General features: G+C 45.0%; 1 protein-coding gene across 2 annotated transcripts in view; it reads left to right on the top strand.

Annotated features, from left to right (window-relative positions):
- Positions 1-16,975, top strand: part of DHX15 (DEAH-box helicase 15) — an 81,015-nt gene that overhangs the window by 40,406 nt on the left and 23,634 nt on the right. For both annotated transcript variants that reach the window (XM_068278121.1, XM_068278129.1), the window contains exons 6-9: positions 1,301-1,468; positions 10,760-10,846; positions 10,945-11,094; positions 12,339-12,447. In XM_068278121.1, coding sequence (XP_068134222.1) covers positions 1,301-1,468; positions 10,760-10,846; positions 10,945-11,094; positions 12,339-12,447 — 514 coding nt within the window. The remainder of the gene's footprint in view (positions 1-1,300; positions 1,469-10,759; positions 10,847-10,944; positions 11,095-12,338; positions 12,448-16,975) is intronic.

Here is a 16,975-nt window from a genome sequence, read left to right as displayed (position 1 = left end):
GGGTGCATGTGTGGAGCCAGCACTGGGGAAAATGATCTGAGCTGCCAGGATTCGGCTCATTTAGGACATTGGCCGCAGCGGCAACTTTGCACATTGACCGGCCAGAACGCGAAGTGGCCTAACTTCGTGTGCTGGCTGTAACATATGAGATATCTGTGTACACATCATATATACAGTCACAATCAGATATGTATATCTGACTTTAAAAATACGGGGACTGCTTTATTGAAGCAGCACAAGTAACTAATTTTGATTGGTTTATTTCATTTTTGTTGACTAAGCACATCTATTACCGCTATATAAATTATTTATGATGACTATTATTGGAGAAATAGAACATTTTATCATATATTCTATTTTAATTACAGTTTAAATTCATCAGGAGTCGGAGTTGGTGCATTTTTTTTCCCCGACTCCAGGCACCCAAAGTTACTCTGACTCCACAACTCTGACTCCACAGCCCTGGTAAAAACTGATTGTCAAACGAATCTGTTTTTATTGGGTAGCCGTTTTTGATCCGTAACTCTCCTTTCCGTTAGTGCGTGGTCAGTGTAACATATCAGTCAATCCGGAAAAGTCATGGCCACCCCTATCTTTTGAGATAATTGTCCATGTAGTACTAATGGTAAAAAAAAATAATTTTCATTTTAAGGGCTGAATTTCTAAGACTTAGTGGGTCTGAACTCTTGCACAGGACATAAGGAAAACAGAGAAATGCACCATGTGTGTTTTTAGAGAGAAGATCCTGTCTTATCTTCAAGTAAGCTCAAGTGTAATTTGAGCTCTCAGCTGTGTCAGCACAGAAGTTCGGTGGTCCTCAGCAGACACAGCTAATATGTAAACACAGGATGTTAACCCTTTGTCTAATTTCCTGAAAGCAGGAAGTAGGCACACTGCAGATATATTGCAGGAGTTCTGTAAGCTGTAGCAAATGTTTTTCTTTAAAAATTATTATGCTCGTGCTTATCTTTTAGCAGAGGAACTCTGGGTTCAGGTGTGTTTTAATTTCAATAAGTTCAAACAGCTTTTATAAGTAGCGTTTCCTCAGACAAATAGAAGTGTGTTGGCTTCAGTTTACTTTTTAGAATAGTCCTGATTGAATACATATGCTGTCCCCTGCCTGATTTGCATAGTATTTTCCTTTTGCAATGCAAAAAAAATAAAAATGCACTACAGACAAGTTGCTAGCAGGACTAGAACTATATCTGTGTCTATCACTGTGTCACGTGTCAGTTCAGATACGCTTTAACCTCTTCCCTTTTATCTTCACTTATGTTTTGTTTCTGTTTCTCTTCTGTAGGAGATTGACGAAGCCTGTAAAAGGATCAAGCGAGAGATTGATGATTTGGGCCCTGAAGTCGGTGACATAAAGATCATCCCATTGTATTCCACCCTCCCACCCCAGCAACAACAGAGAATATTTGAGCCCCCTCCACCTAAAAAACCAACTGGAGGAATAGGAAGGAAAGTAAGTAGTAACATTGTATAATTGCATTTAAAGAGACACTGAAGCGAAAAAAAATTATATTATGATTTGTATGTGTAGTACAGCTAAGAAATAAAACATTAAGATCAGATACATCAGTCTAATTGTTTCCAGTACAGGAAGAGTTTAGGTGGCCATACACTGGTCGATGTGCCATTAGATCGACCAGCTGACAGATCCCTATCTGATCGAATCTGATCAGAGAGGGATCGTATGGCTGCCTTTACTGCAAACAGATTGTGAATCGATTTCAGCCTGAAACCGATTCACCATCTGCTGAGCTGCTCCAACCGCCTGTCCCTCCCCCCCCCCCCCCCCCCCCCCCCCCCCGTATACATTACCTGATGCTGGCTCCCGGGCATCTTCTCCGCATTGCACGGCTCTGTTCCGGCTCCATTACGGCGCTTCCTGTGTTACTCCGTGACCAGGAAGTTCAAATAGAGCGCCCTCTATTTGAACTTCCTGGTCACTGCAGTGACACAGGAAGCGCCGGGATGGATGGAGCCGGAACAGAGCCGTGCAGCGTGGAGAAGACGCCCGGGAGCCAGCCTCAGGTAATGTATACTTGATCGGATCGGCCGCCGCTAGCGACGCGCACTTTACCCGCGGGCGATCAAGGGTAATTTCCCGCACGGCGCGATCGACGGACCGATCCGATTTTGGGAGGAAATCGGATCGGCGGCTGCGTTTACCGCGAACGATTGGCAGCAGATTCGATTCCAGGATCGAATCTGCTGTCGAAACGGCCGGGAATCGAGCTAGTGTATGGCCTGCTTTAAGAAACTCCAGTTGTTATCTCTATGCAAACAAGCCATTAAGCTCTCCGACTAAGTCTTAGTCGTGGAGAGGGCTGTTATCTGACTTTTATTATCTCAACTGTAAGTGAACAGTTTTCTTTTTATCTGCTAGAGGAGAGGTCATTACTTCACAGACTGCTCTGAAAGACTCATTTTGAATGCTGAGTGTTGTGTAATCTGCACATATTATAGAATGATGCAATGTTAGAAAAAACACTATATACTTGAAAATAAAAGTATGAGAATATTTTCTTTGCTGCTAATCTTCTAGTAATTATTCATAGTACACAACCAATTCACTATATCATATATTTTTTTCGCTTCAGTGTCTCTTTAAGTCAATTTTCAGCTTTAGTGCAGAATACACTGGTATGATTGTCCCAGCAAATGCTGCCATCTGTGTGTTTAAAATAGTTGTCTGCCTGCTTGCAATTAAAGGGAATTGTGCAGCCTAAAGAGCACCCATTTAGGCTCTCTCCATACTTCCTGTCGCAAGCTGGGCAGAGTGTCAATATGTCACTTCCTGTGGCTGAAACTACACTGATAGATGCTTGCGTATAAATCTAAATGTACAGCTATAACCTCAGTCCAGGCTCCCACCAACAGGCTTCTCTGTATATTTTTATTACAAGCAGACAGACAAGGTGTTTTAACAGGTTTATGGCAGCTTTCTGGGATTACAATTTCAATGTGCTTTTTCATCAAGACGGAAATTCACTTTAAACCCCATACACATAGGCGCGGGGGGGGGGGGATTTCTGTTGCCTGACAAAAATCAGTACACGATCCCTTGGGTGACAGAGTAGAGCCAACGTGGTACAGATGCATGTGTTGTAGGGTTGCCGCGATATACCGGTATTACGATATATCGCGGTTTCATTGTGCACGGTAACCGTACCTAACGTACGTAACTCGTTTTACCGGTTTTAGGGGCGGGGCGAAGGGGGAGGGCGGTGCAACGTAGCGGCGGGGATGCGACGAGCGCACGAACAGCGGCGGGGATACAAATACTTACTTGCGAGAAGCCAGCTCCGTCCTTCACGATGTACCCCGGGCTTCATTGTACTTCCTGTTCTTGCATCACATTTCCTTGAAACCGCGCCCCCTGGGTGCTATTACAAGCTGATGCAAGAACATGAAGTACAATGAAAGCCCGTACATCGGTGAAGGACCTGGCTGCTGGCATGTGAGTATTTATCCCTGCTGCTGCTTCCCCTCTCCCTCCCCCCGGCTCTCTGTGCTGCAGCCACCTGTTTCTGACTACACCCATCTCTGGCTACCTATGCTGCGGGCACCTTCTACTGAGTACACCCATCCCTGGCTACCTATGCAGCGAGCACCTAGTCCTGGCTACACTTAACCCTGGCTACCTATCCTGCGAGCACTGACTACTGACTACACCTGTCCCTTGCTACCTATCCTGCGAGCACCTACTACTGGCTACACATAACCCTGGCTACCTATCCTGCGAGCACCCACTACTGACTACACCTATCTTTGGCTACCTATGCTGCGAGCACCTACTACTGACTACACCCATCACTGGCTACCTATGCTGCGAGCACCTACTACTGGCAACACTTGTCCCTGGCTACCTATGCTGCGAGCACCTACTACTGGCTACACCCATCACTGGCTACCTATGCTGCGAGCACCTACTACTGACTACACCTGTCACTGGCTACCTATGCTGCAAGCACCTACTACTGGCTACACCCATCACTGGCTACCTATGCTGCGAGCACCTACTACTGGCTACACCCATCACTGGCTACCTATGCTGCGAGCACCTACTACTGGCTACACCCATCACTGGCTACCTATGCTGCGAGCACCTACTACTGGCAACACTTGTCCCTGGCTACCTATGCTGCGAGCACCTACTACTGGCTACACCCATCACTGGCTACCTATGCTGCGAGCACCTACTACTGACTACACTTGTCCCTGGCTACCTATGCTGCGAGCACCTACTACTGGCTACACCCATCACTGGCTACCTATGCTGCGAGCACCTACTACTGACTACACCTGTCACTGGCTACCTATGCTGCGAGCACCTACTACTGACTACACCTGTCACTGGCTACCTATGCTGCGAGCACCTACTACTGGCTACACCCATCACTGGCTACCTATGCTGCGAGCACCTACTACTGACTACACCTGTCACTGGCTACCTATGCTGCGAGCACCTACTACTGACTACACCTGTCACTGGCTACCTATGCTGCGAGCACCTACTACTGGCTACACCCATCACTGGCTACCTATGCTGCGAGCACCTACTACTGACTACACCTGTCACTGGCTACCTATGCTGCGAGCACCTACTACTGACTACACCTGTCACTGGCTACCTATGCTGCGAGCACCTACTACTGGCTACACCCATCACTGGCTACCTATGCTGCGAGCACCTACTACTGACTACACCTGTCACTGGCTACCTATGCTGCGAGCACCTACTACTGTCAACACTTGTCCCTGGCTACGTATGCTGTGAGCACCTACTACTGACTATACCTATCATTGACTACCTATACTGCGGCTACCTATTCTGCGGTCACCTATTACTGGCTACACCTATCCCTGGCTACCTATGCTGCCGCCACCTATCCCTGGCTACACCTATCCCTGACTACCTATGCTGCGGCCACCTAGTACTAGCTACACCTATCCCTGGCTACCTATGCTGCGGCCACCTAGTACTAGCTACACCTATCCCTGGCTACCTATGCTGCGGCCACCTACTACTGGCTTCAGGGGGAAAGGGGGGGGGGGCAGGGTCCAAATAATTGTACAATACCGTATACCGTAATACCGTCATACCGTGGTATTTTTTTTGACGGTTATCATACCGTGGAATTTCATACCGTTGCAACCCTAAAATTGTGTTGCCATGTCGGTGGTAGAGGGAGAATGAACATGTGCGCATGGCAGCTAGGAAAACAATGCAGTCATGCAGAGTTCGGGTATCAGGGGATCTCTAAAGATCGGGCATGCTGTTCCTTTACCAAATGTTGCGCGGCCACTGTACACACACTGGTCTCACTCCCAATTCGAGACCATGGGAGTCGTTATTTTCCGCTGCGGCCGAGTTGAGACCAGCATGTGTAGGTAGCTTTACAATCGGATTTGTCATCTTAAAGAGAATCTGTACTCTAAAATTCTTACAATAAAAAGCATACCATTCTATTCATTATGTTCTCCTGGGCCCCTCTGTGCTGTTTCTGCCACTCACTGCTGCAATCCTAGCTTGTAATTGCCAGTTTTAGGCAGTGTTTACAAAATAAAAACATGGCTGCTAACCAGCATGTGATAGGCTGAGAGAAGGTTAGTCTGTGACTCATACAGAGCCTGCAGGGGACATGGAGAGGGTGTGTATAACTGCTACCTATCACAGCAGAGCAGCACATTCCTGCCTGAGCCGACAAAGGAAAGATTAGATTATATAACAGATCTAATACAGCCACTGTGCAACTAGGAAAGGCTGCAGTAAGACAGACCACATTAGAACAGGTATAGAAACTTATAGGATAGAAGAAATAAGGCTGAAAATTTTGTTAGTCTCTTTAAATTTGTTAGGACATTTAGTGGTCAAAGTAGAGCACGGAAGTGTCCTTTTTGTATTGTGTAGAAGCCCTCATACCTTTGCACAGTATGCACAGAACTTGCATTGTTTACCATTTCCGGAGAGCTTTAGAGCTTCTCTTCCAGGCTGACAAAAAACTGAAACTTGCATCTGTGTGATTTATGTAAATGCTGGACATCGAGGCTATAAACGGGAAGGCTTGGCAAAACCTCTTCCTTCCCTGTCTACACAGCATGCTGCATAATTTGGAAATTTGATGTTGCAGTGCAATATTAATTATTTGCATTATTGGCCTTAAAGCGGAACCGAGATGAAAAACTAACTATAATAAGTAACTTGTCTATATATCTTATCTAAAGTTTACACAGCATATCTAGCTGCAAACAGCTTCAACATTTTATGATTATTTATTCCTGTGATACAATGAGGGCAGCCATGTTCTGTTTGTCACATTGTCACAGGCTGAGGGCTGGAGATGCTATCAGCTTGCCTGTGTGTAAATTCAGTCCCCTCTCCTCCTCCCCTCTGCCTCTGAAATCTCTGGCTAGTAACCTCCTTTTCCTCCTGCCCAGACTGAGCTCCCATAAGCCCTTGCTACAGTGCCAAGGCACTGTGAAAAGCTGTGGGCGAGGCTTGTTTTGTTTATAGGAAAATTAGAGTATTAAATCAGAAAAAAGTATTTAGCTTGAGGAATGCCCTATCAGCAGTGGCTGAATAGAGTACTGGTTAAGGGCCCTGCCTTTGACATGGAGGACCAGGGTTCGAATCCTGGCTAGGGTCAGTTCCTATTCAGTAAGGAGTTCAAGGCAAGACTCCCTAACACTGCAGGGTGGCCTCCTGAGCGCGTCCCAGTGGCTGCAGCTCTTGAGCGCTTTGAGTCCGACAGGAGAAAAGCGCTATACAAATGTTCGGATTATTATAATTAATAAACTATATGAAAGGAACACAAGGAACACAATTATGCAATGAGTAAAAGTTTATCTTGGATCCACTTTAAACTTTTTTGTTTAGGATGCTTGCGTAGGCCTGGGACCCACTAGGAATCTCGAAAGTGCTTTGTGCAGTGATTCCCAGGGCAATTGCGACCGTGATTCCAGGTGTTTTGAAGCACCGTACAGTTAACTAACTTAATTTTTTTTTTTTTTAATAAACTGTTGTTAATAGTTTTATACTTACTGGGTGACCCCCGATGTCCGTTTTCTGCCCCGCCCACAGTAGAAGAGGTCTTGCCTGCTTCTGTAGTTTCAATCAGAGAAATGCCTATGACCTCTTCTGCTATGGGGTGGTGCTACAGGGAGAAGCCAGGCATCGGGACACCCCCGTGAGTTTATTAAACTTTATTATTTTTTTTAAATCCACCCCAAATTGCAGCAAAATCACTTTTAAAAACCGATTCAAAAGCAATTCTGCAGTGCTTGTATCCACTATGTCCGAATACGCAGCATTTCCCCACATGCGAGCCGGATGGGAAAACACTGCCTATTCGCACCAGCATGCCGCCTGAATCGGTTGCCGATTCTGGACTGTATGCTGCTGATTTCCGCATCCGAATCCCTATACCCTTTGCAGCAGCACAGGCGCCGCATTTGATTTAGAATTGGAGGCGGCACCCAGTGGAAATGAGGCATTATACGTTGTGCAGCAGTGCGCCATTGTAACGCACTACTACCTGCATTTCTAGCCAAGTGCTATGCCCATTCATTGCCAATGAGTGGGCTCAGCACGGCATTGGAGAGCAGCACAGCTTCCCCTCTTCCTATAATGGGACCTGCTTATGAAGAAGTCTGGTTTCCTAAATTTCCTCATTAATAAAAGCTGTAGATGAAGGGCAGTTTCATCTTTTACACGTCTCTGGAACCTGCCTTCCTATTTCACGTGTCCCACATTGTAAAAGCCGTTTATCAAGGTCGGTTTCACGTGCCTGGAATTAATGGAATGGATTGCTGAATTTACGGCTGGCCATAAAATTTCCTTTATTGCTGCACTGCATGTACCAGGTGCTTCTACTCTATGCCGATTAAGAAAATCATGTTAACAATTGGCTATGGTTGTAAATTAATTTTAAGCCTGTTTGGAGACCCAGATTCCCCTTTCCTCCTCTATTTACATAATCTCACAGATGAAACCTATTCAATACATGGACAACAGTCATGTTTTGCTTTGAGTTACCGTATATTTTCTGTAGACTTCTAGTTTTATGATCATCAGATTTTGCACGATTTTTTTAAAAGAAGCAGCAGAGGTTCAGCAAGGAACACGCTGGGCTTAATCACTTGTGATGGGAGGTATTTCCGATTAGTAACTGCATCGATCTGCTGAAGGCTTCAGTGTTCACCACTTCCTAACCATGTGTGCTTTTTCCAGCACATTCTTGCCAGGACAGCAGTTTTTTAGTCCTTCTGCCAATAAGCATTAGTGTTCTACATGACATTGAAAAATTACTAGCTGTTTAAATATGCTAAAGCTGTATAATTAAGTATATATGAACTTTGCCAAGATCAGATGTCATTTAGCATTTGCTGTGGAAGCCTCGTGTGTGAATCTAGTCATGTGTAAGGGCTGGTATAGTCAGGAGCAGCAGTAAAGGTACCATTTTGTTTAAATCTGTCCCAAACTTGCACTGCACACGATGTGTTTGTTCTACTAGGGGCTCACCTAGAGCGTTTTGCTAATTTTTTTTTATTTTTTTTTAAACACCAGCGATTTTTAAAAATGCCTTAAAGAGACCCTGTACTGAAAAAAACTTACCTTGGGAGGGGGAACCTCAGGGTCCCAATGAGGCTTCCCCCATCCCTGTAGCTGCAGGCAGTCCAGCGCTGGCTCTTCCGAAGTCTTCGGCAATCCTGGCTCGACAGGCCTGATAAGGCTTGATATATTTACCTTCCCTGGCTCCAGCGGGTGGCGCTGTTGCGGCTCTCAGCACGGAGATAGGCAGGAATAGGTGATTTCCGTCGGGTCCGCTCTACTACTCAGGAGACTTGCGTAGTAGTGGCCCGACAGCAATCTGCTATTTCCGCCTATCTCCGAGCGGAGAGCCGATACTGTGCCTGCTCTGGAGCCGGGAAGGTAAATGTTTACATCCCCACTGTTCAGAGGGGCACAGCAAGACCGCTGTGGGACACAGGAGGACAGGGGGAAGCCTCGATCAGATCTGGAGGCTTCCCCCACCCGACAAAATCGTAGCGCACAGGTGGAGCGCCGGGGGGGGAGTGCCAAAGATTGGAAGTCACTGGCATCAGCGATTTCAATATTAGATGTGAACAAAGCCTAATAGTTGCTGGAAAAAAAATGCTTCTCTGTTCACTCAGATAAACTTAATTAGTTCTTAACAGCACCTGTGAATAGACTGCAGGAGAGCTCTGCTGAAGCAACATATAGTAAACACTGAGGGTTAACCCTTTCAGTGCCTTCTGCAGAAGTGAAACAATGTAAAACTTAAAGAGACTCCGTAACAAAAATAGCATCCTGTTTTTTATCATCCTACAAGTTCCAAAAGCTATTCTAATGTGTTCTGGCTTACTGCAGCACTTTCTACTATCACCATCTCTGTAATAAATCAACTTATCTCTCTCTTGTCAGACTTGTCAGCCTGTGTCTGGAAGGCTGCCAAGTTCTTCAGTGTTGTGGTTCTGCTATGAACTCCCCTTCCAGGCCCCTCTATGCACACTGCCTGTGTTATTTAGGATTAGAGCAGCTTCTCTCTTCTCTCATCTTTTACAAGCTGGATAAATCGTCCTCTGAGCTGGCTGGGCTTTCACATACTGAAGAATTACAGACACAGGCAAAGCTGTTTGCAGGAAGAAACGAGCAGCCTGAAACTTCAGTGCATGAGAGATGCAGGGGAAAGAAACACACAAATGATCTCTTGAGATTCAAAAGGAAGGGTGTATACAGCCTGCTTGTGTATGGATGTATTTTCTATGTGTGGAAATACTGTACATCAACCTACTTCCTGTTTTGGTGGCCATTTTGTTTGGTTATAAACAAACTTTTTAAAACTGTTTTTAACCACTTTTAATGCGGCGGGGAGCGGCGAAAATGTGACAGAGGGTAATAGATGTCCCCTAACACACTGGTATGTTTACTTTTGTGCGATTTTAACAATACAGATTCTCTTTAAGGCCCATACCTACGGAACAATGAAATTTGCGATAACGAAGGTAAATGACAGATCCTTCTTACAACCTTAGGTGGGTCCAGTCGCTGCACGACGATCGCCATGTCAGATATTTAGCGATGCCCGAATATTCCACAACACTATTGTTATACATGCTCCCCCACCTGCCGGAAACCACTCTGTTGCACGCGCATTTTGTCTCTCCGCCATGAATGCGGTTATACACAGTACAATTACAACTTCCAGTAAATATCTGCAAAATACAAACCTGGTTCATGTTGGATAAATCCTTTAAGGCTCGTACACAAATCCAACAAAGTGCTTGACCGACAACACGACAAACCATTTAAACCGCTTGTATTTTCTGTGCACCAACCAACTAAATTACCAACTCATTTGCTTACTGTGCACGTAAGTGGGACAGACATGACTGTATTCAAAACAAGTGCACACCCTCAAACGACTTGTACACACATAGCCACCTGCACGATATTAGCCCGACAGTAGTGCAAGTTGGATGGATTGGGTAAACCACCTTTTATCACTCGCTTGTCTAGCAGTTTACCAGCGAACTCATGCCTGATTGCCATCCAACTGACCAAAATCAGAGAATAATCGGACAAATTTGTTGGACGTGTGTGTGAGCCTTTAGACTACACTTTTTGTTCTCATTACGGGGCATCTTGCTTGTGTGTACATTAATGGTATTTGGCATGAATGAATTGTTTTATGCTTCTAAATGTCTGTACTTTCTCCTCACTCAGGTGGTTGTTTCCACAAATATTGCTGAGACCTCGCTAACTATTGACGGTGTTGTATTTGTAATTGATCCTGGTTTTGCAAAGCAAAAGGTATGACATGCTAATTTATTTTACTTTAATATTGCATAAGAGAACTGTCCCCATCATTCTCTGTAATGGATGGTAATCTATTTGGTCTGTTGTGATAGGTGTATAACCCTCGTATTCGAGTGGAGTCCCTTCTGGTGACTGCTATCAGCAAAGCTTCAGCTCAGCAAAGGGCGGGTCGTGCTGGCCGTACAAGGCCAGGAAAATGCTTCAGACTCTACACAGAAAAAGCCTACAAAACAGAAATGCAGGTAAATACTGTAGATGGATGATTTTTTTTTCTTTCTTTGCTTGAGTCTCTTGTGTGCACAGCACTTGGGCCTCTTTCAGACGGGCGGCTGAACTGCGCGTTTGCCAAGCAGTTCAGCCTCCTGTCTGCTGCCCGCCATTGCGATTAGGGTGCAGTTTAAAATCAGCCAAGTTTCAGCTGTTGTAACACCGCGCATGTCAAGTCTAAGCGTGGTAGGACTCAGATCTCACTCCGTGGGGGTGGGGAGACGCCGGTACCGGGTGCTAACAAACGCTCAGCCAGTGCAGTAGAATAGCTGACAGGTGGTGACTTCACCGCTTATCAGCTGCCCGTGTGAAAGGGGAAGCCGTAAAGTGAACCCAAGGTGAAAATGAAACTGACGAGATAAACAATTGTATTTATCCTCCTACTCCTAAAAAATGACCTTTTTTTTAATATCCTATGGTTTTAATTTATATTAAGAGGTTTACAAAGTGGATTGAATGTTTTATTGTCTCTGCTCAATAGCAGTCTATTAAGTGTCCCACAGTTAAAATACATGAACTATTGACCTTTTTCTATCTCCTTACCTCAGAAGTTGCATTCTGCCAGGAAAACTTTTATGACTGTAATTTGCTTATAAGTGAGGCTTACTATATTCCTGACAAGGGGGAATTGCAAAACTGCACTCCTTCTTTCATTATGACCGGTCACCAAATGAGACAGTGTACTGACGCTAGATTTTCACCCCCAGACCAGCGTAAACGTTTGCATCTGAGGATAAAACTCTAACATGTTTGCAGGGCTGAAAGGATGAGCAAAGCAACAAAAGAAATGTTTTTACCTGGGGCTTCTTCCAGGCCCCAGATTACTCTTGCCGCAGCTCCGGTCTTCTCCGGGGTCCCGCTGGCAGCCTCTAAGGATTGCCGACCCCGATGGGTCAGTGTCTTCAGAGCTGAAGCGGGCGAGAATACTGCATACTGCACCTGCACAATACTCTCCCTGTGACATGGGCACGTTCACACGCAGGCCGGACCCGCCCATGCACAGAAGACTCCGAGCCATCAGAGGTCAGCGATCCTTAGATGCTGCCAGCGGGACTCCGGAGAAGCATGGAGCTACGGCGAGGGACACAAATGACTTCTAGGGGCAGAAAGAAGCCCCAAGTAAAACTACATTTCTTTTGTTGCCTCGGAAATCCTTTAATCTCTAAAGTAGTTAATGTTCTATAGCATGGTGTCATGAATTTGTGTTCTTTTCCTTTAGGACAACACTTATCCTGAGATTCTGAGGTCCAATCTGGGCTCAGTGGTGCTGCAGCTCAAAAAGCTTGGTATTGATGACTTGGTCCACTTTGACTTTATGGATCCTCCAGGTAAATACAACATTTATGCTGCAGTGTCCTCTCTATAAAAGCACAAGCTCTGAGTGGTGTTTTTGGATAAAGCCCGGCTAAAGTACTTTGTGCAGCCGCACAGATTGCCCTCCTTTCCCCGCCTGCATTCCATTTGATTGTTTTGGTGAGCATGTAAAATTGCTAAAGCTTTCATCATAGCTGCTCATACTTGAAATGAACTGTAATACAAAGCTTTCACATACTTCAGTAAAATAAGTGGATCACCAGTTTATTTTGTTTGGAGGAAATAACAGGTTTCTCCTGTACCCTTTGTTGCTGTTTTCCATTAGAAAGTGTAAATTGTAGTAGTACTTTTATTGCTAAACACAGAAGCTGTGCTTCGTCTCCGGCAGACCTAGCTAGGATCTCCTCATAATGTGCTACTCTGCCAACTTTTGGCATTTAACCACTTAAGGACTGCAGTCATAAAACCCCTTAAGGACCAGAGCCTTTTTTTCCATTCGGACCACTGCAGCTTTCACGGTTTATTGCTCAGTCATACAACCTACCACCTAAATGAATTCTACCTCCTTTTCTTGTCACTAATACAGCTTTCTTTCGGTGCTATTTGATTGCTGCTGCGAGTTTTAGTTTTTATTATATTCATCAAAAAAGACATGAATTTTGTCAAAAAAATGACTTTTTTAACTTTCTGTGCTGACAGTTTTCAAATAAAGTAAAATTTCCTATACATTTGAGCGCGAAAGTTATTCTGCTACATGTCTTTGATAAAAAAAACCCCATTCAGTGTATATTTATTGGATTGGGTAAAAGTTATAGCGTTTACAAACTATGGTGCAAAAAGTGAACTTTCCCATTTTCAAGCATCTCTGACTTTTCTGCGCACCTGTCAGGTTTCATGAGGGGCTAAAATTCCAGGATAGTACAAATACCCCCCAAATGACCCCATTTTGGAAAGAAGACATCCCAAAGTATTCAGTGAGAGGCATGGTGAGTTCATAGAAGATTTTATTTTTTGTCACAAGTTAGCGGAAAATGACACTTTGTAACAAAACAAAAAAAAAAAAAGTTTCCATTTCTTCTAACTTGCGACAAAAAAAAATGAAATCTGCCACGGACTCACTATGTTCCTCTCTGAATACCTTGAAGTGTCTACTTTCCAAAATGGGGTCATTTGTGGGGTGTGTTCACTGTCCTGGCATTTTGGGGGGTGCCTAATTGTAAGCACCCCTGTAAAGCCTAAAGATGCTCATTGGACTTTGGGCCCCTTAGCGCAGTTAGGCTGCAAAAAAGTGCCACACATGTGGTATTGCCGTACTCAGGAGAAGTAGTATAATGTGTTTTGGGGTGTATTTTTACACATACCCATGCTGGGTGGGAGAAATATCTCCGTAAATGACAATTGTTTTCTTTTTTTAACACACAATTGTCAATTTATAGAGATATTTCTCCCACTCAGCATGGGTATGTGGAAAAATACACCCCAAAACACATTATACTACTTCTCCTGAGTACGGCGATACCACATGTGTGGCACTTTTTTGCACCCTAACTGCGCTAAGGGGCCCAAAGTCCAATGAGTACCTTTAGGATTTCACAGGTCATTTTGAGAAATTTCGTTTCAAGACTGCTCCTCACGGTTTAGGGCCCCTAAAATGCCAGGACAGTATAGGAATCCCACAAATTACCCCATTTTAGAAGGAAGACACCCCAAGGTATTCCATTAGGAGGATGGTGAGTTCATAGAAGATTTTTTTTTTTTGTCACAAGTTAGCGGAAATTGATTTTAATTGTTTTTTTTCACAAAGTGTCATTTTCTGCTAACTTGTGACAAAAATAAAATCTTCTATGAACTCACCATACTCCTAACGGAATACCTTGGGGTGTCTTCTTTCTAGAATGGGGTCATTTGTGGGGTTCCTATACTGCCCTGGCATTTTAGGGGCCCTAAACCGTGAGGAGTAGTCTTGAAACCAAATGTCGCAAAATGACCTGTGAAATCCTAAAGGTACTCATTGGACTTTGGGCCCCTTAGCGCACTTAGGGTGCAAGAAAGTGCCACACATGTGGTACCGCCGTACTTAGGAGAAGTAGTATAATGTGTTTTGGGGTGTATTTTTACACATACAGATGCTAGGTGGGAGAAATATCTCTGTAAATGACAATTATTTGATTTTTTTTACACACAATTGTCCATTTACAGAGAGATTTCTCCCACCCAGCATGGGTATGTATAAAAATACACCTCAAAACACATTATACTACTTCTTCTGAGTACGGCGATACCACATGTGTGACACTTTTTTGCAACCTAGGTGCGCTAAGGGGCCTAACGTCCTATTCACAGGTCATTTTGAGGCATTTGGATTGTAGACTACTCCTCACGGTTTAGGGCCCCTAAAATGCCAGGGCAGTATAGGAACCCCACAAGTGACCCCATTTTAGAATGAAGACACCCCAAGGTATTCCGTTAGGGGTATGGTGAGTTCATAGAAGATTTTTTTTTTGTCACAAGTTAGCGGAAAATGACACTTTGTGAAAAAAAAAACAATACATATCAATTTCCGCTAACTTGTGACAAAAAATAAAATCTTCTATGAACTCACCATACTCCTAACGGAATACCTTGGGGTGTCTTCTTTCTAGAATGGGGTCATTTGTGGGGTTCCAATACTGCCCTGGCATTTTAGGGGCCCTAAACCGTGAGTAGTCGTCTTGAACCCAAATGTCTCAAAATGACCTGTGAAATCCTAAAGGTACTCATTGGACTTTGGGCCCCTTAGCACAGTTAGGCTGCAAAAAAGTGTCACACATGTGGTATCGCCGTACTCAGAAGAAGTAGTATAATGTGTTTTGTGGTGTATTTTTACATATAACCATGCTGGGTGGGAGAAATATCTCTGTAAATGACACATTTTTGATTTTTTTTACACACAATTGTCCATTTACAGAGAGATTTCTCCCACCCAGCATGGGTATGTGTAAAAATACACCACAAAACACATTATACTACTTCTCCTGAGTATGGCGATACTACATGTGTGACACTTTTTTGCAGCCTAGGTGCGCTAAGGGGCCCAACGTCCTATTCACAGGTCATTTTGAGGCATTTGTTTTCTAGACTACTCCCCACGGTTTAGGGCCCCTAAAATGCCAGGGCAGTATAGGAACCCCACAAGTGACCCCATTTTAGAAAGACGACACCCCAAGGTATTCCGTTAGGGGTATGGTGAGTTCATAGAAGATTTTATTTTTTGTCACAAGTTAGTGAAAAATGACACTTTGTGAAAAAAAACAATAAAAATCCAATTTCCGCTAACTTTTGACAAAAAATAAAATCTTCTATGAACTCATCATACACCTAACAGAATACCTTGGGGTGTCTTCTTTCTAAAATGGGGTCACTTGTGGGGTTCCTATACTGCCCTGGCATTTTACGGGCCCAAAACTGTGAGTAGTCTGGAAACCAAATTTCTCAAAATGACTGTTCAGGGGTATAAGCATCTGCAAATTTTGATGACAGGTGGTCTATGAGAGGGCAAATTTTGTGGAAACGGTCATAAGCAGGGTGGCCTCTTAGATGACAGGATGTATTGGGCCTGATCTGATGGATAGGAGTGCTAGGGGGGTGACAGGAGGTGATTGATGGGTGTCTCAGGGGGCGGTTAGAGGGGAAAATAGATGCAATCAATGCACTGGGGAGGTGATCGGAAGGGGGTCTGAGGGGGATCTGAGGGTTTGGCCGAGTGATCAGGAGCCCACACGGGGCAAATTAGGGCCTGATCTGATGGGTAGGTGTGCTAGGGGGTGACAGGAGGTGATTTATGGGTGTCTCAAGGTGTGATTAGAGGGGGGAAATAGATGCAAGCAATGCACTAGCGAGGTGATCAGGGCTGGGGTCTGAGGGCGTTCTGAGGTGTGGGCGGGTGATTGGGTGCCCGCAAGGGGCAGATTAGGGTCTAATCTGATGGGTAACAGTGACAGGTGGTGATAGGGGGTGATTGATGGGTAATTAGTGGGTGTTTAGAGGAGAGAAGAGATGTAAACACTGCACTTGGGAGGTGATCTGATGTCGGATCTGCGGGCGATCTATTGGTGTGGGTGGGTGATCAGATTGCCCGCAAGGGGCAGGTTAGGGGCTGATTGATGGGTGGCAGTGACAGGGGGTGATTGACGGGTGATTGACGGGTGATTGACGGGTGATTGACAGGTGATTGACAGTTGATCAGGGGGGATAGATGCATACAGTACGCAGGGGGGGGAGGGTCTGGGGGGGTCTGGGGAGAATCTGAGGGGTGGGGGGGTGATCAGGAGGGAGCAGGGGGCAGTTTAGGGACTAAAAAAAAAAATAGCGTTGACAGATAGTGACAGGGAGTGATTGATGGGTGATTAGGGGGGTGATTGTGTGCAAATGGTGGTCTGGGGGGTGGGCAGGGGGGGGTCTGAGGGGTACTGTGGGCGATCAGGGGGCAGGGGGGGGGCAGATCAGTGTGTTTGGGTGCAGACTAGGGTGGCTGCAGCCTGCCCTGGTGGTCCCTCGGACACT

Source organism: Hyperolius riggenbachi, chromosome 1, assembly GCF_040937935.1.
Source record: "Hyperolius riggenbachi isolate aHypRig1 chromosome 1, aHypRig1.pri, whole genome shotgun sequence".
In the NCBI taxonomy this organism is placed as follows: domain Eukaryota; kingdom Metazoa; phylum Chordata; class Amphibia; order Anura; family Hyperoliidae; genus Hyperolius; species Hyperolius riggenbachi.
Note: the sequence above shows the minus strand (reverse complement) of the source record. Positions and strands in the feature narration are given on the sequence as shown.